The 23,371-nt window shown below is 40.5% G+C and overlaps 1 protein-coding gene across 2 annotated transcripts in view; it reads right to left on the bottom strand.

Moving 5' to 3' along the window:
• ALK (ALK receptor tyrosine kinase) overlaps positions 1-23,371 on the bottom strand; it is an 805,341-nt gene that overhangs the window by 672,581 nt on the left and 109,389 nt on the right. The window contains exons 1-2 of one of the 2 annotated variants that reach the window (XM_085019698.1): positions 21,635-21,767; positions 20,136-21,141 (exon numbers count right to left, since the gene is read on the bottom strand). In XM_085019698.1, coding sequence (XP_084875824.1) covers positions 20,136-20,826 — 691 coding nt within the window. In that variant the 5' untranslated portion in view covers positions 20,827-21,141; positions 21,635-21,767. Of the gene's footprint in view, positions 1-20,135; positions 21,142-21,634; positions 21,768-23,371 lie in introns of those variants that run through there. The other variant, XM_085019699.1, reaches the window with a different exon arrangement.

The following is a 23,371-nucleotide window of genomic DNA, read 5'->3' as shown; positions in this document are numbered from 1 at the left end:
GCAGAATATTTTCTTGATGTTATCAAATGTTCTCATTATCTATCAGGAATCACCATTTCATCCCTACTCTGATTTTTCAGACTGTTTTTTCAAAACACTTTCTGTTTTCTGAAATGTAAACATCACTGCTTATGCTGGTTCCTTGAAAGTGTTTATGATTCTCATAGATCAGATTCCTCATGTAAATTAGATTTAAGTCTAAACTATGTTTCTAAATATTTAAGGACATAAATAATCTCTAGCTATCCTGGCTGTCATTTTAAGCTATTTGACATTTATTGTTCTGAAGAGAAGAAAGGTCAGATGTATCAAATCTGCATTTGTACTTCTTGACATTTTTCTCCAACCAGTCTTCTAAATTATGGTATTAAAACTAGTACTATGGAGGGAGGAAGGGAGGGAGGAAGGAAGGGAGGGAGGGGAAGGAACTAGAGAGGAAGGGAGGAAAGAGGGGAGGGAAGAAGGGAGAAACCTTTCCCTTTAGCACGTTTCCAAACTGAGCTGCCCACCATGACACATGCATATTCAGTGCTTTCTCCTTCAGCTGCCTTTGGCAAGCAGATGTGTGGGTACAGAGCGGCTGGAGCATGAAAGGAAAGGCAGGACCTGTGGAACGGAAGGGGATGCATGGCTTCGTGATCTATTTAGCAGGACCTTTACTCATACTTCATAAAAGGGATTGAGACCATCTGGCCCCATTCCTGGGCTCTCCATCCTTTATCTATGCATGGCCCCCTGCAAATTTGTCTTCTCTCCAGTCATTCTGCCTATTGTTCTGCCTTTTGTGAAAATCAGAGTTTATGAGGAAGAGTGACAAGGGAAGCTAGAATGCTTGTTTCCTTCACAGCACTCATCAATTCATATATATATATGATATGAATATAAAGAGAGAGAGATATGATATATGTGTATATATCATATATATATATGCACACTCAATATGCTTCCCCTCACAGTCTATAAACCCCATGAGGGCAAAGCCCTGTTCTGTTTTATTCATTGCTATCTGTGCAGCACCTAGCACAGCATCTGATGTTCTGAGGCTGCTCAATAATAATTTGTTGAATTAACAATTTTTTTTAAAAAAAAAGAAGGTGAGAAAGGGGAGGAGAAAGAAAAGAAGGGAGAGATAAAGGAAATTATGTAGTATGTGTGGGATAACTGTTTTCAAATATCTGAAGGGCTCTCATTTTGGAGAAGAAAAGCACTACTTAGGGAAAGAATGAAGGTCACAAGTAGGAGCAATAAAACAGAGATTGTGGGCATAGCGTTAAACTGGCTGGGATTCAAATACCAGATCCTTCTCTCCTTAGCTTGGCCAGTGACTTTGGCCAGTGCCTAGATAGAGTGCTCTTGCTACACAATTATCCCCTTTCTGGTGCCTGAAACTTCCTTTCTTTTTAGCTTTTCCCCTTCTGATTTTTAACATTAAGTTTCATCTATCCTTAACACATCCTTCTTCATTCTGCTGAACCCTCTAACATCACTGATATTTCAGTCTCTTTCTTTTTTCTTTTTTTTTTAACAGACTCCTTGAACTAATACATAAGCATATTTTGCTTGATTTCTTCAGCACTGACTCTAAACTTCCTTTTGCTCAGAAAGCTCTTAGTCAGACACAATGACCATTCCGCTCCATCTATGGAACATCTGCCTCCCTTAGTTTCTATGACACCACAGGATCCAGCCCCCTCTCTTCCTTCTTGTAAGAAAGTTCTTTATGACAACATCATTGAATCCATTCCACTGCCTAATTATGAACTTCCTTAAAGCTAAGGTGTGAGCTTTTTTCCATACAATTAGCTCCTATATCCATGGCTTCCATCTGGACCTCTCACCCGTTCCTACTTCCACTCCACATCTTCATATGCGCACCAGATAACCTGATCTTCAGATGGATGCCCACTACAACTGCTATCATGCCAGCCGCTCTCCCCCCAGATCAGATCCTCATTCCAACTATCTGCTTTATCAGTAACACTACCAGTCTCCAGGGCCCCCCCCCAAAATCGTAGACCTTTGACTCTTTGTTCCCCTTACATCTGGGCGTCTCATCACTTGGCCCTGCTCTGTCCCTCACTCCTGAGCTAGTGTAACAGCCTCTCAGGACTCCAACTACCAACTACCTCTCTGGTCCAGGCCTATAACCCATGACCAAACTATATTTCCTAAAGAACCTGAAGGAAACATGCAATGAACATGTGTCATCTCTATTCAAGAACCAAATACTTTCTGATTTCTACAGCATCTAATGTAAATTCCTGACTCAATAAGCCGACCCACCTCTAACTCAGAGTACCTGACTTGGCACCCATCCCCTCAGACCTCTCTGTTCTGTCTAGTCCTACTTTCTTACACATACACCACACAAGATCAGTCTTCTGTCTGTCTCTCTCCCTAACCAGTTGGTCTTCCTCTGGGCATTATTTGGTGCTGTTGCCCCAAATTGGAAGGTCCTTTGCCCTTCTCTTTTCCAGGTCTAATTATGTACTCACTCCAAAACCTCTCAAATCACCTTCTTTTGGGAGTTTTTTCTAACTCACTTGCATCATGATCCCAAAAGAAAACAATTATTCTCAGTAGATGTCCTTTGACTTGACTCTCTGCCAAAAAGTAATAACTCTATTCTCTCTAAAATTCCAGAGCTACAATTTCCTGTCTCAGAGGAACTTCACCCCTCCCATCATGCACTGAACAAGTGGAACTTATCTGACTTTAAGGGAATGGTTTTTGAGATTTGAAGGTATGGAATGAACCTGTCCCTAAACACCCCAGCAGGAAGTGACCTCTCCAAGCCTCCACTGAACCACTATAACCACTTGCATCATTTGTTCACCATTCAAGCACTATGTTTCACTGGATTTATTAGCATGCTTTATCTGCCTTTTCCCCCCAGCTAGCTGTGAACTCCTCGGAGAAAGAGATTGTACTTCATTCAACTTAGAAAGTGCTCAGTAAAAACCCAAACAAATAAATATCATTTCCTCAGGCAAAACTCCAAACTTACAGGTATCCATAAAAAGAATTCCTTTGCCTGATTTCTCTTTGGTGACCACCTCTCATATATATATCTGTATGGTGTTTCTGGAAACAAGCCAATATGACTGTGATCTCAAAATTCACCACACAAACTCAAACACTGGACAAGTCCCTCTGCAATAAACAGCTGTAAAATTAGACCAAATATATAAAGAAACTATTTTTATTGGATAGTCAGTAGCACAGGTTTATAATCTTGAGAGAAGGAAAATAAATGCGGTAGGCTTTAACACTGCCCTGATTTTCTGCACAGAGGCATTTATCACGCCCTGATATAGGAAAGAGGGACTCAAATAGAGCATGGTGGTCTCACAGGCCTAAGGTAACAGACAGAAGAATTTGAGAAGGCTGAAGGAGTTTGAATTACCGGGGAGAAGATCAGAGAAGGGACATCTAGAGAGAGATAATAAGAAAATACTTTATAAAACTGCACTTGAGTCTTTGGCCGAATATTGAAAGTTGCACTCATAGGATGAGATTACATAAGGCTGGGCAAAGAATAACTACCAAGAAAAGAACATCTATGAGGGAATTGCAAGTTGAATAACTCTGTAGCTCAAACAGAGTCGAGAAATGTTTGAGCTTAATAAACAGAAGAGAACCTCAATGAACACTCAAGGCGTTCAGTGGAGTCCCCAGAAAGGCCAAACCTTAGGACAATGGTTAAACTAGACATAAAATAAAGACTCCTCTAAACTCCTTTAGCAAAGCTTGACAGTAATCTTTGAAAGTATCAAATTGATGGGCAAATAAACTAACTTCCCGGTAAATAAAATTTAACAATCTTTAAATGAAGACAACAAAATCTACACACTCAATAATGTAAAATTTATAATATGCAACATCTAATAAAAATTATTAGGCATACAAAGAAGTAAGAAAAATTTGAGATTTAACCAAGAGAAAAACTGATCAATAAAAACAGATACAGAAATGACAGAAATAATTTAATTAGCAGAAAGGGACTTTAAAAAATTATAACAGTCAATGTTTATTGGGTGCTCATTATGTGCAAATCACTATTGTTGTAAAAGCATTATATATTATCTCATTTATTCTCACAACAGCCTTCCAAGGGAACTAATCTCTTCATACCATTTTGAGGAAACTAAAGCCCAGAGAAGTTAGGTAACTTGTCTATGGTCAACCCAGCTTCTAATCATTAAAGGCTAAGATCTGAAACCAGGCAATTTGATTCTAATGGCTGTGCTGTTTCCCATGGTACCAGACTGCCTCAGAAAGAACTTGAAAATAGCTATTATAAATATATTCAAGGATTTTCAAAAAACACAAACATAATGAGGAGAGAAATATAAATGAAAGTAAAAATTATAGAGCTGAAAAATATAATATCTAAACTGAAAATATATTAGATGGTCTGCTTTATCAGCAGGTTAGACATTGCAGAATAAAAGAGAATCAACTTTAAGACAAGCAATAAAAACTATCCAGACAGAAATATAGAAAGAGAGCTAAAAAAAAAAATAACAGACTCTTAATGAAATGTGAGAATACATTAATTGTCTGACATAATTGTAATTAGATTCCTAGGAATAGTGAGCAGGGAAAAACATTTGAAAATTTTACAAATATGAAAATATAAACCTACAGAACTAAAAGTCTCTCAGCAAATCCCAAGCAAGAAAAACACAAAGAAAACCACAAGACACATTATAATCGAATTGATAAACACAAAAAGCAGCCATGGAATGGTGGTGAGAAAGACATAACAGACAAACATAAAATTTTCTCTGACTTCTGACAGAAACAATGTAAATCATCTAACTATAGAACACTAAGTTCTACCAACCTAAGAGAATATACAGTGAAAAATCTTCAGAAATAAAATCAAAATAAAAGACACTATTAGCAAACAGAATCTGAGCAAATTTAAATACGGAAGAATGGCACAAAATTAATTATTAATGACTGAAACAAAATATTTTAGATTAAGTAATATTAAAAGGAACAAGGAACTTCCAATGCAGTCAAGATGGAATAAGCCCACTAAATCCTATTTATACTGCTGCTTACAACCAAAATTTCTGGACAAAATAGAAAAACAACTATCAATAGACTCTGAAAAACAAACAAAACCAGGAATATTGAAGAAGAAAATTAAAACGTGGAAAAGCAAACCATAAAGGAGGTGAGTTTTCTTTTTTTACTTCTCATTTGCATCTGTGAGCCAAATGCAGGCACTCAGCAAAGCTGTGGTGGTGGTGGTATGGACAGTTAAAAATGCCTGGAGAAATCCTTTCTTTCTGGCCAAAAGGCCAAGAAAGTGGCCTTGTGATCCAGAGAGTATGGAGGGAGATCTCCATTTCTTTCTCATGGTCTTCTCTTTTTCTCTCATCTCATGATAAGCCCTCAGAAGAGTCAGCTTGGCTGGAGATGTCAGCAACCAAAGTTCTAACAGAAACTCTATAAAAAAATACATCTTTCAGGCCAGAGGACTAGGGGAAAGGAGCCTTTCACTCCAAAGACAATGGAAGGAACCCCCATTTTGTTTCCCTCTATTATCTCTCTATGCTGCCTAAAGCCAACCCTAGTTGCAAAAGCTGGGCCACAGAAGTACAGTGGATAAAACTGTGAGTTTAAGGAAGAAATCTCAAAGAGGAGAGAAATGGAGAAGGAAATATGCTAATTCTGTAAAGAAACTGGCCCAGGATTCTAGTTTATCCATGAGCAGCACAGGTATGGACAGACTCAAAGCAACATAACAAAGGCTTTAAGAACAAATCTAAGGTTTAAATCACACTCAAACAACAAAAATATTCAAAATCTTCAAGATACAACCTCAAATTACTCAATATATAAAGAAAAAAAAGTGACCAATTCTGAAGGAAAAAATAATAAACAGCTGCCAAAAATAAGATGACTGGAGGTGAAATTACCAAAGACTTTAAAGAACCTATTACAACTACATTCCATGAGGCAAAAGTAAACATTCTGGAAAACAGATGGAAAGGTGGTTCTCAGTATGTAAACAGAAATTATTTATTCAATGGAAAATTTAAGCTGAAAAAATATCTAAAATGAAAAAATTATAGAAAAACAAATATGACAAAAAAATCAGTAAGCTTGAGGACAGATCATAGAAATTGTCCAAACTGCAGAACTGAATGAAAAAAAAATTGAAGAAAGAAATTAGCAGAACTGCAAGAGCATGTGAGACAATATCAAAAGATTTAACAGTCAGGCAATCAGAGTACCAGAAAGGAGGAGAGAGATATTAGTGCAAAAAAATGAGTAAATAATGGCTGAAAAACTAACTAAATATCATGAAAGACATAAACTTACAGGTCAAGAGTCTCAACAAACTGCAAATGGGATAGAGTCAAGTAAAATATCATGCACAGATTAATCATAATCAAACTTCTGAAAACCAAAGGAAAAAAATCTTGAAAATAGCTACATATAGGGAAGAACAATTTAATGGCAGAATGCTCATCAGAAACTATGAAGGATAGAGAGAGGAACAACATTCTTAAAAAGCAAAAAGAAAAGAACCATCAACCCAGAATTCGTACCCAGTAAAAATATTCTCTATAGTAGTTCCCAAAGTGGCTCAGCATTAATGAACCTGACTAGTATCCACGAGGATGCAAATTTGATCCCTGGCCTTGCTCAGTGGGTTAATAAGGATTGGGCATTGCTGTGAGCTGTGGTGTAGGCTGCAGATGTAGCTCAGATATGGCAATGCTATATGGCTGTGGCATAAGCCAGCAGCTGCAGCTGTGATTTGGCACCTGGCCTGGGAACTTTCATACGCCACAGGTACTGCCCTAAAAAGACTATATACATTTAATTTATAAATGAAGGTGGGAAAAGGACATTCAGATAAGGGAAAAAGTAAGAGAATTTCTTACCAGAATGCCTGTTCTAAAAGAAATGCAAAAGGGAGTTCTTTAGATTGATCAAAAATGATAAAATAGGGAAAACTGGAGCTTTAAGAAAGAAAGAAAAATTAGAGAAGGGTATGTAGCTGAGTAAATATAAAGGACTAGTTTTCTCCTCTAAGTTATTTAAAACATAAATAACTGCTGAAAGAAAAAACATAAATACTGTCTAGCAGGATTTTAAGTTACACAGACAAACACATATGACAAATATAACATTGAGGGGAAGTTGAAGGAACTGCATAGTTGTAAGCCTTCTTTATTTTACTTAAAGTAGTAAAAAGTCAACTCAAACTATGAAAGTTATTCATATATAAAATCCCAAGAGCAAACACTAAAATAATAATAGCCAAAAAAATAAATGAATTAAAACTGAAATACTAAAAAGTATTCAAATAACTCTAAGACGTCATAAAATGGATAAGAGAAGAACAAAAAACAGGAAGAGAAAAGAAGGAGGAGGAGGAGGAGGAAGAAGAGAAGAGGAAGGGGAATTTTTAAAATAGTAGACCTAAAGCCAGCTATGTCAAATATAATATTTAATACAAGTGGTCTAACACACCAAGTAAAAGGTGGATATTTTGAGACTGAATTTTTAAAAAACATATAAAATCCAACTGTATGTTTTCTATAAGAAATCCACTTTAAATAAATACATAGATTAAAAGTAAAAGGACGGAATAAACAGATATACCATACAAACACCAGTAAAAAAAAAAAGCTATATTAATATCAAGGTAAACTTTAAAATATGAATATCACCAGAGATAACATAATAATAAAAGAGTCAAACTGTCAAGAAGACATAACAATCCTCAATGAGTAGGCACCTAATAATAGAGCTTCAAAAGAGAGAAGCAAAACATGATAGAACTGAAAGAAGAGGCAAACAAAAAACTGGAGACCTCAGCACTCCTCTATTGGCAATATATAGATAAAAGACAGAAAATCAAGACTATAAAACACCATTTAAAAAAAGAATATAGGAGTTCTCATCATGGTGCAGCGGAAACTAATCTGACTAGGAACCATGAGTTTGCAGGTTTGATCCCTGGCCTTGCTCAGTGGGTTAAGGATCCAATGTTGCCATGAGCTGTGGTGTAGATCACAGATGTGTCTCAGATCTGGCATTGCTGTGGCGTGGGCTGGCGGCTACAGCTCCGATTAGACCCCTAGCCTGGGCGCCTCCATATGCTGTGGGTGCAACCCTAAAAAGACACACACACACACACACACACAAAAAGAATATAAAACACCTAAAAACCTGTTAACCCAATTGACCTAATTGGCATTGATTGAACATTCCACCCAACAATAACAGAAAACACATTCTTTTCAAGCATACATGGAACATTCAGCAAGATAGGCATCATAAAACAAACCTTAACAAATTTAAATAACTGAAATCAAACCAAGTATGTTCTCAGACCATATCAGAATTAAACTAGAAATCAGTAAAAGAAAGATATTTGGAAAATTCTCCAAATATTTATAAATAAAACGTACCTATATATTACCATGGGTTAAAGAGAAAGCCAAATGGAAAAGCAGAACATATTTTAATTGAATGTAAATGAAAATTCATTACAACATAATGAAAGTTGTATGATGCAGCTAAAGCAGTTATTGGGAGAAATTTTAGCATTTACATAATTATATTAGAAATAGTAGAAAATTCTCAAATCAATGATCTTAAGAAAATAGAAATAAGAAAGCAAATTAAATCCAAGGCAAACAAAATTAAGGAAAGATAATAAAATAAGAGCAGAAATTAATGAAATTTAAATAAGAAAAATAATAGAAAAAATCAATATCACATAAGTTGGGTTTTTTAAAATCAATATTGGTAAATCAATCATTCTCTAGCTAGAATGATGACAAAGAAAAAAGAAAGATGATGTAAATTACCAGCATCAATTTTAAAAGAAGGGACATCACTACTGACCCTACAGACATGAAAAAATAAGGGAATACTAAAAAAACTTAGCTTGCATTAATTCGACAGAGTAAATAAAATGAACAAATTTCTTTAAAGATACAAACTGCTAAAATTCACTCAAAAATAAACAGATATTCTGAATAATTCTATAATTAATACCAAATAAATCTAATTAGTAATTAAAACCCCTGCAGCAAAGACTATACCAATGCAAGATAGCTTCAGTAACAAATTCTACTACAAATAAAGAGAGAAAGAAAAAACTACAATTCTCTCTCAGGGAAAACAGAAGAGGGAGAACTTCCCAACTCATTTTATGATTCTGGCATTGCCCAGGCACCAAACCTGTCAAAGCCAAGAAAACTAGACCAGTAATCTTCAAGAACATAGATGCAGAAATCCTCAAAAGGTGTTAGTGAGCTGATCCTCAAAAGGTGTTAGTGAGCTGATCCAAACAAGATGTAAAAAGGATAATAAGTCATGACTATGTGTGGTTTATCCAGGGAATGTAAAGCAAATTTAACACTTGAAAATTAGATACATCGAAATTCATTGTATTTATGGGGGGTGGGGGGAGAAAAACCATATGATCATCTCAATAGATGCCCTCTCTGAGGGCAGCCAAACACCATGTCATGAGGATGTTCCAGCAGCCCTGTGGACCACCTGGTGAAGAACTGAGACCCAATCAATAGCCAGCATCAGCTTCCCAGCCATGTGAGCTAAGCACTTTGTAAGTAAATCCTGCAGTCCCACTCAAGCTTTAAGATGACTGCAGCTTTGGCTGATATCTGACTACAATCTTCTGAGAGACTCCAAGCAAGAATCGCCAAGTCAAAATGTTCCCAAAGTCCTAATTCATAGGAACTATAAAAGATAATAAACTATCTATTATTATTTTGAGCCATTAGCTTTGGGGGTGATTTCCCAAGCAATATTAGATAACTAATACATAGAAATGCAAATTAAAGCCACAGTGAGATGCCACCACACATTGACAGGTATTTTCAAGGATATGGATGAAGCAGTAACTCTTATACATTACTAGTGAGAGTATAAAGTGGTGCAACTACGGTGGGAAAAAAATTTCTATTTCTAATAAAGTTAAACATGCATTTACCATAAAATCTAACAATTCCATATGGATTTAAGAGAATTGGCAATATATGTTCACAAAATGAATTATACACAAAATGTTCATAACAGCTTTAGTCATGAGAGTCCCAAACTGGAAACAATCTAGATGTCCATCAACAGATGAATGGATAAACAAATTGTAATACAGTTGACCCTTGAACAATGTAGAAGTTAGGGACACCCACCCTCCTTGCAGCTGCAAATCTGCACATAATTTATAGTTGACCTTTCCAATACAGGGTTTAGTTCCTCCATATCTGTGGTTCCACGTCGATGGATTCAACCAGCTGTGGATTTTGTAGCATTTACTGTTGAAAAAAATCCACACAGTGGACCATCACAGGTCAAACCCATGTTGTTCAAGGGTCAACCATATAATCATACAATGAGACAATTCGGCAATAAAAAAAGAAACAACACTACTACACCAAAAAAATCTTAAAAGCATTAAAATTCTAAGTGAAAAAAGTCAGACACAAAAGAGAGTACACTGTATGATTCTATCTATATGAACCTCCAGAAACGACAAAACTATCTACTGTGATAGAAATCAAATCAGGCATTTCCTATAACAGGAAGCACAGGGGATTCATTGCAAAAGTTCAAAAAGCTTTTGGAAGTTGGCAAAAATGATCTATATACTAAACAGAAAGGTGGTTACACAGGTGTATACATTTACCAAACAAATCAAACAGTACATTTAAAATCGGTACATTTTATTATATGTGAATTATACTTCAATACAATTGAAAATAACCATCATATAATGTTTGTCATAAATTCAGACATCAGGTAAGATTCTCTCCAGACCAAAATAATCAAATGTTTCTTCCCTCCTCTTTCCCTCCCCCTCTTCCTATTCTCTTTCTGTCACTCTTTTGGTCTCTTTTTACGTATCTATGCATCTCCGTGTCCAAAAGATAATTCCTGCCTTCTATATTCCTGGGTTACCTCTTCTTACACATCTCCCTCAATTTCTCCACTTACTATCTCTGCCATTCTCATTTTTGTCTCTCTCGATGTAAATGTGGTTATGTTTCTGCCCTCTTTTATCTGTCCCCTTTATACTTTTTTCTCTCTTCTTTAACTTACCTGAATATAAGACTAAAGAATTTTTATATTTTTTATTTATTCACTGAATATTTTAAGATAGTATAAGAAATACTTTTTTATTAAAATTATTTTATTTATTCATAAATATATCCATTAAGAGTTATCACATTTAACTCTTAACTTACATAGTCCTTGATTACTACTTCTCTGTCTGTGAGTTAATGACCTCACAGGTTACAAGGCCCCCTTTCCCTGCTTTAGGAAGCTTTTGAAGTATCCGTTCTGGCCACCAACAGAAGAAAAACAATCAAGAACTGGGGAAAAAACTAATACTTGTTGAATACCAACTGTGTATCAGAACTTACTATATGCTTTATCCTATTTAATTCTCACAATAACCCTGGGAGATGGGTATTATTTTTCTCACTTTACAAATAAGAAAACTGAAGTTAAAAGAAGAAAATAGCCTTGGGCCAGTAAATGGTAGAGCAGGGCTTCAACTCCAGGTCTTTGGCTTATTTTTACCCATTACTTAGAATAGTACCTTTTACTTTTGATTTCTCATGAGTCCCAATTCCTTGATAGGAAAATGCATAAATAAATGGTATCATATGAAGGAATCCAATACAGCAATTTAAGAAAAAGAAAGAAAGAATGCTGGTACACACAATTACATTGATGAATCCCACACAAACCAGCTGACTAAAAGAAGCCAGAAACAAAATAGTACATATGATATGATTCCATCTACATTAAGTTCAAAAATAGACAATTTGATGATTTGCAAATTAGAAGGATGGTTACCTTGGTTGGGGGTGGATACAGGCTGGGATAGGACTAGAGGGAACTTTCTGGGGATGCTAGAAATGTTCTATATTTTCATCTGGGTGGTGATTATATGGATGTTGTATATGTGACTTATCATCAAGCCATACAGAGATCAATGCACCTAATTTACTTTATTGTGGTTGTCATCCCTCAATTAAAAAACAAACCTTTTTTTTTTCTTTACATTAAAATGCAGGTTTCCATGTCCCATTACCAGAGATCCATTTTCAGAAAAGTTTGGAATTGAGCAAACTGTTTTCAATGAAAGAACCTCATTTTAAGAAAGTTGGGGAGGGACTACAAAACCCCTTTTCAGTGCTGTTCGGCTGTTAACTGAACCTCAAGACCTGCCTCAAAGTCTGGGACCTTGTACTCCTGCTCCTAATGCCAAGGGTTGGCTGAAACCCTGAAGAGATAAAGAAGAATCTCAGCACATTTTATGATCTTGTATATTCATTTTTCTACTACCTTAGATACTGACTTCTCAATAATCCAAACTGGAGCCTTGCTCATCCATAATCTCATACAGTGATCATAGCAACTTCACGAGGTAGTCAAGATCTGTATTATCCCCTTTAGGAACCAGAGGCTCAAGGAGTTTAAGGGAGTTACATGAGATTTCAGATCTAATAAAGGAAAATATCATAATAGAATCTAGGCCTTCTAGCTCCTAATCTAGTGTTCTGTTCACCAAAGAATATTTATTTTAATTATCTGTGCTGAGAATGTAGACAGATCTATAAAGGAGTTCTGTCCATGCTCACCCTCATGAACCCATATTCCAATGAAAACTGAATAAAACATATATGAGAGTAAAAGAAAACACAGCCAATAGTTTATATTTTCCTCCTGATTTCCTTTAAGCTTGCTTAGGTTTCCTTTGTTTGCTTTTCATACTTTTTTCTCCATACCGACTCTAGCCTTTTTCCTTACTCCAGGGAATTCTGTCCACCTACCTCTTCATGCACCTGTTGTTACTCAGCCAGAAAGGAAGGATTCAAAAAACAAAAACTCTTAATTAACCACATGATTAGGTGTATCTGACCAAAGGGAGCTCTCCTCCTGCCCTATGCTGGGACCTATCAATTCTTGGAATGGCTAATACTATATCACCAAGTGAATCAGATAAAATTCCCCTGGGAAAGGACCCAAGCTCAGAACTGCCCAGACGGAAGATCCACCAAAAAATTTACTGCAGGAAAAAAATTTGTTCTGAGAAATATGGCTTCCCAAAAAGGTACTGGGGTACCTCCCACCCCCTCACTACCTCACCACCAGGCCAACACTCGCTTTTAACTGTTCCTATCTCACACCTTGACTGTGTGAAAGAGCCCAGGCCATCACTAGATTAAGGAAAAACTGGCCACAGATTGGAGGTAAGGCAATGGTTCTAGGGAAGAAGGCATCCACAAAGCTCTGTGCTAGCTCTATTCATAGTTCTCGCCACATGACCCCTGAACCCAGAGCCATCCTCAGCAACACTTAATCTTCATCTACTCCCTAGCGGAGATGATGTCCATGTGCATCTCCTGGAGGCAATGGCTAATTTATGGCTCATAAAAAAACACCACCTATAAAACACAATGTGGATGCTTAAGCATAGCCTCTTTTAGGTTGAGGCACTTTTCTAAGATAGCATCCCATTCAAGCCCTTGGTCTATGCGTCTCCTCGGAATCTCAAAGATTTAATTGCTTTTCATGGGCTCATGTCCATTAACCAATTGTATGGTACTTCTCCACTTGACAATGAGTGGTGAGGCTAGAAAAGTACAGGAAGGGCACAGCTTCAGCTAATTACAATAAAGGAATTACCAAAGGCCAGGGGTCCAGCATATCAGTGGATATGGTGGGGCCTCGACATCACAGATCACTCTCAGGTAAGGAATATCCACCATCTGAAAATTACTTCTCTGTAATGCCTGTATCTTTTTCTTCCTCAATATTAGTTTTCATGATTTCATAAAGTTAAGGCTTGGTTTCTTTCTATAGAAAAAAAAAATTACTGAATTGTAAATATGCTGCTTGAACCTCTGGACTGAATCTAAGATCAAAATACCTATAAAAGGATAGTAGTTGGTAGAAATAAATATTACACCTCAATCCTCCTTCTCATCCATATTTCTGGAAAAGACAGGCAAACTACCACCATGATCAATCTCCCCATTTCCCCTGGATCTCACCTCTTATCTCTTAGAAGTTAGAAGTTAGTTGCATGCCCACAGTTAGTCAGTAAGTTCCCCACCACAGTATTGTAACTTCTGCCAGGGTTACCATGTATTGCACACATGGGGACTGCACAACTCCAAATGGCACCATTCAAACAGACTAAAATGTATATAGAACACTTGGAGTTGTAGCATGCACAAGCTGCATAACCAGATGCTGAGATGCTGCTGCTTCTAGGAAAAATTATACTTGTTCATATTGATGAAGCAGTTTATATACCAGTTACTGGGTTAAGGATTTAGATGTATCGTCTGATTCAATATTCATGACATCTTGAGATAGGAACTATTACTATACCCATTTTTTTTAATGATGAAACTGGGTCCTTAGAGATTTTAAGAAACATTTCCCAATCATGGCTATCCCACTAAATATTTATTGTACGACCTTATCACAAAGATAATGTAAAGCTTTTTATCTATTTACATTTTTTTTGTCTTTTTGTCTCTTTAGGGCCACCCCATGGCATATGGAGATTCTCAGGCTAGGGGTTTAATCAGAGCTACAGCTCCCAGCCTACACCACAGCCACAGCAATACCAGATCCAAGCCGCATCTGTGACCTACACCACAGCTCATGGCAACTCCAGATCCTTAATCCACTGAGTGAGGCCAGGGATTGAACCCATGTCCTCATGTATGTTATTTGGGTTCGTTATCCGCTGAGCCACAATGGGAACTCCATGTTTTGGTTGTTTGTAATAATCAGTGGAAAGAGCTCTGATTTGAAGGCAAGGAGATCTGTGGTTCTAGTCAGTACCTACCACATCCTCTAAAAACTCATAACTTTTCAACACATAAATGAAAGTTTTCAGGTCTAAAACTTACTATCTGAATGACCTTGAAAAGTGTTATTAAATTAATGAATTCCAGTTATCCCACATTCACAAAATAAAGCAAATACTTGCCCTTCTTAATGTAGATAAGTAAAAAAAATAAATAAATGTTAAAGTGATTCATAAATGGCAAAGTCCCATACAACTGTAACAGGACATTAATAATAATAGTTATAAAGAAAAGCAAAATACCCTTTTTAAGTCGGGCTGAGCAAATTCTCATGAAGTGAAGTTATTAGGCGGTAATCCTAATAGTGGCAGTGGCCTGCAACTTTTGCCCACACAACTTTCCCCTCTTCTTCCACCCACAGTCCAGTCCTACTCACCTTCAGCAGACAAACTGCCTTATATAAGCATTCATTTTTATTAATGGTAACACTCTCCTCTCACACCCCATAAACAAACTTCTCATGGACCTTCCTTCTCTTTTGTAAATTGGTAAATGGATCAACCAAATTTAGATAAACCTCGTCTTTCAAACAGCCCTATATATCTGATCATTTCAGAGGGTTTTCAGGTATCCAGTAGTTCACCAGTCTAGACCTGATCTCACCTTCTCAGGATCTAGGTACCTTTTATCTTGCCCAATGCCACACACATCTATAAATACATATTAGACGCGTAGTGCTGGGTGAGTGTGTCTCCCTCTACTGGATATACATATACCCCAGAGAAATACTCTGATCCGAGGACAGAGAAGAATAACCCATTAACTTAAAAACAATTTTTCTGGGAACTCCCATTGTGGTTCAGCAGTAATGAACCCAACTAATATCTATGAGGACATGGTTTCAATCCCCAGCCTTGCTCAGTGGGCTAAAGATCTGGCACTGCTTGGAGTTCCCGTCGTGGCGCAGTGGTTAACGAATCCAACTAGGAACCATGAGGTTGCGGGTTCGATCCCTGGCCTTGCTCAGTGGGTTAAGGATCCAGCGTTGCTGTGAGCTGTGGTGTAGGTTGCAGATGCTGCTCGGATCCTGCATTGCTGTGGCTCTGGCATAGGCCGGCAGCTACAGCTCCGATTCAACCCCTAGCCTGGGAATCTCCATATGCTGCAGGAGTGGCCCAAGAAATGGCAAAAAGACAAAAAAAAAAAAAAAAAAGGATCTGGCATTCCTGTAAGCTGACGTGTAAGTCACAGACGTGGCTCAGATCGTGCGTTGCTATGGCTGTGGTGTGGTTGCTGTGGCTGTGGTATAGGCTGGCAGCTACCCAGAGGTTCTCAAGAGTGTATCCCAAAAGACTGTGATTCCTGCTGTTGTTCCCCATCCCAGCTCTCCTGCCTGTTGTAGCTTTTCAACATTTGAAAATATAGAACTGATTAATTATGAATGCTGTGGCTTGTCTGACCCACATCTCACCTTAACTCTTCTGCTCCTTTGGAATTCCATTCCATAGCCAGAGGAATATCAATTTCAGAAAATAAGGTTTCCCTGATATCCAACCTGAAGTTTCCTTCTGCAGGTCTTATCCTATTACTTCTGCGGGTCACACTTAAATAACTCTTCTCCTTCACTGCCACTATCCCTCTTCAGAAATGTGTATATTGTTGACATGCCTGTCCCTTCATCACTACTTAGTGCAGCTATATATATTTAATTCATCTCTCATCATAAATCAGTCCCTTCAACTCTTAAATCATCTCTCTGCTCTTCTCTGGACTAGTTCCAACTCTCCCAATTCACCTCCAGTAATAACTGATATTCCTTCTGGGAGCTCCATTTTCCTATCTTCTTTCTCTCTCTTTGCCCTTACCAGAAATGAAATGGGAAGAGACAGACAGATATGTGAGGTCAAGGGTCAGGTGTACTACACTGCACACATGTATTCTAAGTTGCTTAGACTTCTCCATACCACATGTAAAGTCCCAAATCATATATCCCCTTTCCTGGAGTGGGAAAGAGGGTATTAAGAGGAAAACGGGCCCTTTTGATACACAAGCTTCTCCCTGGATGAAGACAGAGGCACGATGTCAAAACATCTACAAATTCGGTTATAAAGTGGAGTTGTAGGCAGTGTGGTAGCCTCCAGACAGACATCTTTTTTGAGGTTTGGGCTGTCCCAGGATGGTGTGCACCATTCAAAGAGTCCCAGCAACTGTCTCTCTACTTTTTCTCCATGAATGGGTGCTCTAGAGGACACTTCATACTTTGAAATGTTGATCCTATTTAGGAATTCAAAGCAACCCAAAAAGACAAGCATTAGGCTGTCTCTCAGACAGCCTTTTGCTCTCTCAGATAAAGCAAAGTGAAAGCAATACAAAAGTATTGCTTTGTCCTCACTAGGTGCTTATCCATTTTTGCCACATTCCTTCTCATGGTCCTACTCAGGTTTGGTACCCTCTTTAGTCTGAGACAAATGGGTAGCACCAGACTCTCAACACAAGGGGTGTCAGAAGACTCATCCTGTCCTCTTCCCTCCCCAAAGATAGCCCCATCAGCAAGACTGTGCCCCTCTAAACCAGACTGTCAGTCACTTGGGAAGAAGCATGGAAAAATTAGCTGAGTTGTGCCTATTTTCCCTTTGCTTAATGGAAGATCCTATGTCACAGAAGAGTTAAATGCCTTTTCTATAAATCAGAGCCTATGTAAAAAGAATAAACCCATTTCCTCAAGCATGATAAATAGAAAAATCAATCCAAGGGTAGGAACCTAAGCTTTAATTTTCACACAAGAAAATGAATGAAATCACAATGATATATGTTGCCCCAAACATGAAACATGATATAGAAGGGTGTGTCCACTCCCTCCACAGGGAGCCTGCAGTGAGAACTGTATCTAAACGAGGCTGGGAGGCAGTGGTAAGGCATGAAGCTAGTCCTGCATGGCTTGCTGCCTAACTGCAGACAGTATAGGTCTCAGAACAGAAGAGTCCAGTCTGTTCCAAGTGTTATCACCACAAGGTCTGAAGTGCTTTTCAATAAGCCGTCTGTCTCTCTGGAGGTCATGGGGAGCTCATCCAGTTACACTTAGTGTCTTATTTGATCCCATCAATAATCATTTGATCCCAATCCTACTGAAAAATACTTGGCGAAAATTTCTAGCCTTTTAATGGCAGAATTCTGGCTCTTTCTAAAACCAGCATTGCTAGAAGTGTCAAATGATGCATAAGGGCTTGGTCCAGCTGCCAAATGAACTGTGCTGCTGAGGGAGGACTTCGTGTGTTCATTGTGCTTCCCTACTGCCAGTAGCGGATCAGCTCCTAGAGCACACTAATCTCTACATGAAACTCCCCCACTCAGCAGCTTCAACTCTTTATCTAATGCGTGACTGGAATACGTGTGTGTAACTGTGTGTCTCTTCAGAGACACCACTGATTACTTCATGCAATCTGCTTTCTTACAGTAGGTAAGTTCAGGGCTGCAGAAAGGACCCCTCTTGCCCATCACCAACATCTGACAACAGCTGGATCTAGACTGCTAGGGCCTAGGACCATTCAACAAGAGGTAACGAGAAATCTCCAGAGATGCTCAGAGACACAAAAGTGAAAGAAAATCTGCATTCCCAGAGAAGTAATTTTTATATCCATTACAAAAACATTAGGCACTAAAAGAGAATGTTGCATGTATAAACCACAGAAGCCAAGACAACATTAAAGCACAGCTGTTCTTTACAAAAGTATCCATGGTGAGGCAACAGTATTGGTCTCCTATCTCAGTTCACAGAAGACACTATCAAATTCATCAGGCCCTGCCTCTTGCCATGGACTGGTATAAACTCCAACGTTGAACACAAAGGGGTCATTTTAGGTGTCAATGCCACTAATGGTAATGCTGAAATATTCATCCAGACTTTGATTTCCCTGGGGACCATATACCAATGTTTTCTCTGCCATGACTAAGAAAGCTTAGCTTCTGAATATCCCTGCTGCACGACTCTTGGGTGTATGTGGGAGGATATGTGTGTGTTGGGACAAGCATGAGAGATACTTGTAGCTCTACAATGGGCTTTTTTCAAGGCTTTCAGTCCAATTAATACTAGACATTAGTAATCAGTGGAGCATAAGAAGTTCATTTATTTCTGACGATGAGAATGACAGAAAAGATGCTGAGTTTTGCTCAATGGAATTAGTGTAGGCTTTTTAAAAGCATGATTTCTTTTCTGTGTTTTCTCAATCATTTACACTGCATATTTTATTTGCAAGTCTTTCCCCAGTGGTCTTACAAGAGAAACTGTCCATTCAAAATCACCTAGTTTTCCAGGCAAAGGATACTATGGGAAGAGTTAGAAGTAAGTGCCTGCATACACACCCCCAACTCAGTGAATATGGGAAGAAAATGAGAGAGTAAATGAAACAGAAACCTCATTTCAGGAATCTCCAACAGAGAGATCTGCAGTGAAATAGGCCTGGCAGAGACTGTAACCCAGATCTTCTGCTGCAGACATTCAAGCTAAGAATTAGAAGGAAGAAACTGAAGGCACAGGAAGAAAGGGAAATCAACCACTGTCTCTCCCTGGCTTCAGAGTGACTCCCTCAAAGGAAAACAATTTTGGCAACTTTGCTCCCTCCCTCCACATCTCCCTCCTGTCCCCTATCCCTTAGTTCCCGTGGGGATCTCCCAAGACATCTGAGAGGAAGAACAAGAGTCTGTGAGTGGAGAGCAGCCTGGGGTTGGGTGGAGAATAGAATGAATTTATGAGGAAGAGGCAATTCCTAGGTAAACCAACATTTAGAGGGCATAGTTGGGTGGGATTTAACAATATGAAGAGGAGTTCTATATTCTCTGAGAAAGTGTATCACGTTCCCCAAACCTGTGGTGGCCAGAAAGAGGAACAAGAGGAAAAGAAGAAAGACAACAATTTTGAGATCTAGAACTAAGCCTTCGGAACACAGAAGTAATAAAGGGATTTCAAACGTCCCAGAAACCCCAGAAGACAGGCATTCAATTTTAGCTAAGATCTTGTGTAAGATAGTAGAAATCGTCATTCTCCCAAGACCAGGAAACTTTTTCCCCAAAGTGGTTGCTAGATAGAAAGGGAGAATCCCTTGGAGAGTGACTGTTCAGGGATAAAAATTTTTAAATATGGTCTAACTGAAAAAGGGGGGTTGCGGAAGGAGGGAAAGAAAGCTAAGAATCGCGAGCTGAGGTTTTGGAAATGAGGGTTAGTAAATAGCGGTTGAAAACTGATGCGTGTAAGAAACCAAATCCCGAAACGCTCGGGCACGAGCTGCTCACCGGTCCTGGTCTCCAAGATCTGGAAGAGAAGGCGGGGCTGTGAGGCGCGGATCGCAGCGGACAGCCTTCCCTCTCTGCCCACTTCCGACGCCTTCTTCTCGGGCATCAGGCGGATCCTCAGCCGCCCTTCGCCGTGGCGAATCCACCAGCTGAACAGCTCACTGAGGTTGAACTGGAGCAGCCCCACCGTCGTCTCCTCGGGGGGCCCTACACAGCCCTCAAGGATCGCTTCCTCTCCGAGCTCCAGCACCAGCTGCTTGGCGCGCCGGAGCTTGCGAATAGAGCCTCCCTTCAGCACCCTGGACAGCGTCCGTGCCTGGGCCGGGGCGGGAGAGCTGGCACCTGCTGTCCAGGAGACCTCGGGTGAAGGCCCCACCAGCCTAAGCAGTGGGGCGCAGTCGAGAACCAGAGAGCCGCGTGCCTCCAGCCGGCCAGTCCTCGGTTCCGAGGGGGACAGCGGCGGCAGCAGCAGGTCCCGGGCATAGACGCGAAAGAGCGAGGGCACCACAAAGTCCACCGCCAGGCTCTTTCTCTGCAAGCGCGAGTAGCTAAGCGGCTCCCGGGGTTGCAGTGCCAGCCCCATGGCCGGTGAGACCACGCGCTGGCCGGTTTCTGTCCCAGTCCCGGAACTCGAGGCTGCCGCTAAAAGCAGCAGCAGCAGCAGCGGCCATAGAAGCCCTATGGCTCCCATCCCGTCAGAGAGGGGTTGTTTATACTATCTCCCGACTCTCCCAGATCCAGCCTCGCCCTCCGCTTCCCTTAAATGGGAAGGGGCTCCGAACAGTGTTGATCCTGAGCCGCTCCTTCCACCTGATCTCGGGGGTTTGTGCACTCGATTCTCTTTCCTCCAACTGCAAGGAGGCAAGCAGTAATCTCAGTAAAACGGAGCTGGAAGCTCAGGGGCGTGTCAAGAGACCCTGAAGCGCAAAGGGCTCAGCAGCTGGGACCTTGTGCCTCTCGCCCGCCTCGCGGAGTGCCGCGCCCCGGGTTTTGCAGCTCACTGCGCCTGGAATGAGAGAGACGACTACGGTTAAAGAGAGATGGCAACTGGGTACCGTCCTCTCCTGCCCCCCGCGGCCTGAGCTGTGGTCTGTCCTCTCTTGCGCGGCCTTCAATCCTCTGCAACTTTCCTACTGTGAAAGGTGGCTCCGAGCTGGTCTGTTGTCCGGTCCGCCTCCTGAGCTGCCTTCGGCTCCTCTGAGCTCCTCTTCCTCGTCTTGAGAGGGAACCGAGGGCAACAGCTGCTTTCGCGCGCACCCTCCTGCGACCCTCTGCAGTGGGAAGTCTTCCGATTGCACTACTCACTGAACTTCTGGACCTAAACCGAGACCGCGCTGAGGAACGGACGCTCAGGCTGCCGCCGCGCAAGTTTGCAGCGTCCTTGCTCTCCTTCAGCGTCTGGTCTCAGAGTTCTGAGGCACCAAAGCGGCCCCAGCGGCCGCAGCCGAGTGAAAGCATTCAGGGCCGGAGAGACCGAAAGCTTGCTGCCCCCTCCTCACCCATCGGCAGCTCTCTCGGCTTCAGTGGCTGGCCAGAGAGCGACTGGAAGTCGCCTCTGTGCCCCGCGACCCTCAGGATCGTGACAGCGGGGCTGCCAGCTGCTACCGCCCCCAGAGCTGCTCTAACGCATCTGCCGGGGCGCCAGCCACTTGCAGCTGGCTGAGCCGCGAGCGCGCGCCGAGAGGGGGCGGGGCAGGATCGGGGGCGGGGCTCGAATGCCCACTCTCTGCCGCTGCAGGGCCCACGAAGGCCCGCCCCGCCCCGCTCGCACTCGCCAGCCAATTGCGCGGCGAGGTCGGCTCCTATGTAAATCTGCAGAAGACTCTGCTTTCATTGAGAAAAGCAAAGAGCCCTCCCCGCCCTTCCTCCATTCCTCTTCCCCCTCTCCTTCCTTCTCCTCCTCCAGATCCCCTGCCCTATTTCGCTGCTGTGTACAGAAAGAAGCGTGTTTTGGTAAATGGGAGGACTGGAAGAACAATCAAGCACTCTCCCTGATTTTGCATTTAAACGGGTCCGACTTCGGAAAAGCAGTTCTGGAATAAAACTGGAGGCCAAAGGAAGGGAGGAGGGGGAGGAGGGGGAGGAGGGGCAGAGCGACGTCGCCAAATTTGGGGGGGGACGGTCAGGGGGTGGGAAGTGACTGGCAATCTGCAGAGTTGTCATTCAGCTATAACAAACAAATTTCAGACCTCAGTCACCCCACGTTTACTCAGAATGCTGTTTAAATGTGTCACCTTATTTACATTGCAAGGTAAATATTTTAGGGATAAGGAAACCGAGTCACAGAGATCTTAACTGATTTTCCTAGGGTAACATAGTCCTACGTGCCTCCCAAGCTCTTACCCACTGCTCTGCCATACCCCTCTAGGAGTAACAGGCCAAGAAGATCTAGAAGTGACTTATCTAGAAGGAATAATGATCAGTACTCTTGCACACAGCCTTGGGAGTAAGAGTTCAGAACTGCAGGCCCGTTTTTATTCACCTGTGAAGTGAGAGCTGTATATTTCATCTCTCCATTGATCTCTCCTGAGTTACTATCATAGGATCTGGATAAATGCTGTGTTTACAGCAAGAGGTTCACTAAAATCATAGACAAAAGTACAGTCTTTGGTGCACAGAGTGGAGCTGAATCTCCCTTATGGAGCAGCAAAGAATGATCTATTCCAGAAAAGTGATGCTCCTACCTTGGTAGAGGAAGGAAAGGAAAGAGGGAAAAAAAAGAAGAGGAAGAAGAAGGTATGTTGGTTAATTCTTTCCTAGCATGTGAGCAAATAAGTTTAGATTTTCGTCGGACATCACTGGCATGCATATTGGTGGAGGGGTAATTTTTGTTTTGAAACACTAGAAAGACTAAAATGTAGGTCCTTTTATTCCCCACTCCAGCCCTTATTTCTCTATATAATTCTTGTCCAAAGTCAAATTGACTCCAGGAATTTGTCAATAACTATGAATTGGCTACAATCAATGGCCACTAGGGGGCTGCAGAGACTTTCAACTTCAGGTGCCCAGAAGGTTTACCATTCTCCCAAATAATCACCAAGACCATTGCCTATGAACCTAGTGGACACAGGAGTCTCAATTAATTATCATGCTTTTATAAACTTTCTCAAATTTCCCAAAAAGAAGGACAAGTGCCTCCCACTACAGACTAAATAATTTTTAAGTATTAAAAATATGGTTACCTTTTTGTTAATTTAGAAAAAGAGGCAGAAATGAGTTTTGACAGAGTTTATCTG

This window comes from Sus scrofa, chromosome 3, assembly GCF_054392235.1.
Source record: "Sus scrofa isolate SSC_HxYL_T2T_F1_AM1 chromosome 3, Sscrofa_HxYL_maternal_Yorkshire_Landrace_v2.0, whole genome shotgun sequence".
NCBI classification, from domain to species: Eukaryota; Metazoa; Chordata; class Mammalia; order Artiodactyla; family Suidae; genus Sus; species Sus scrofa.
The sequence above is the reverse complement of the archived record's forward strand: the minus strand, read 5'-3'. Positions and strand labels throughout refer to the sequence as shown.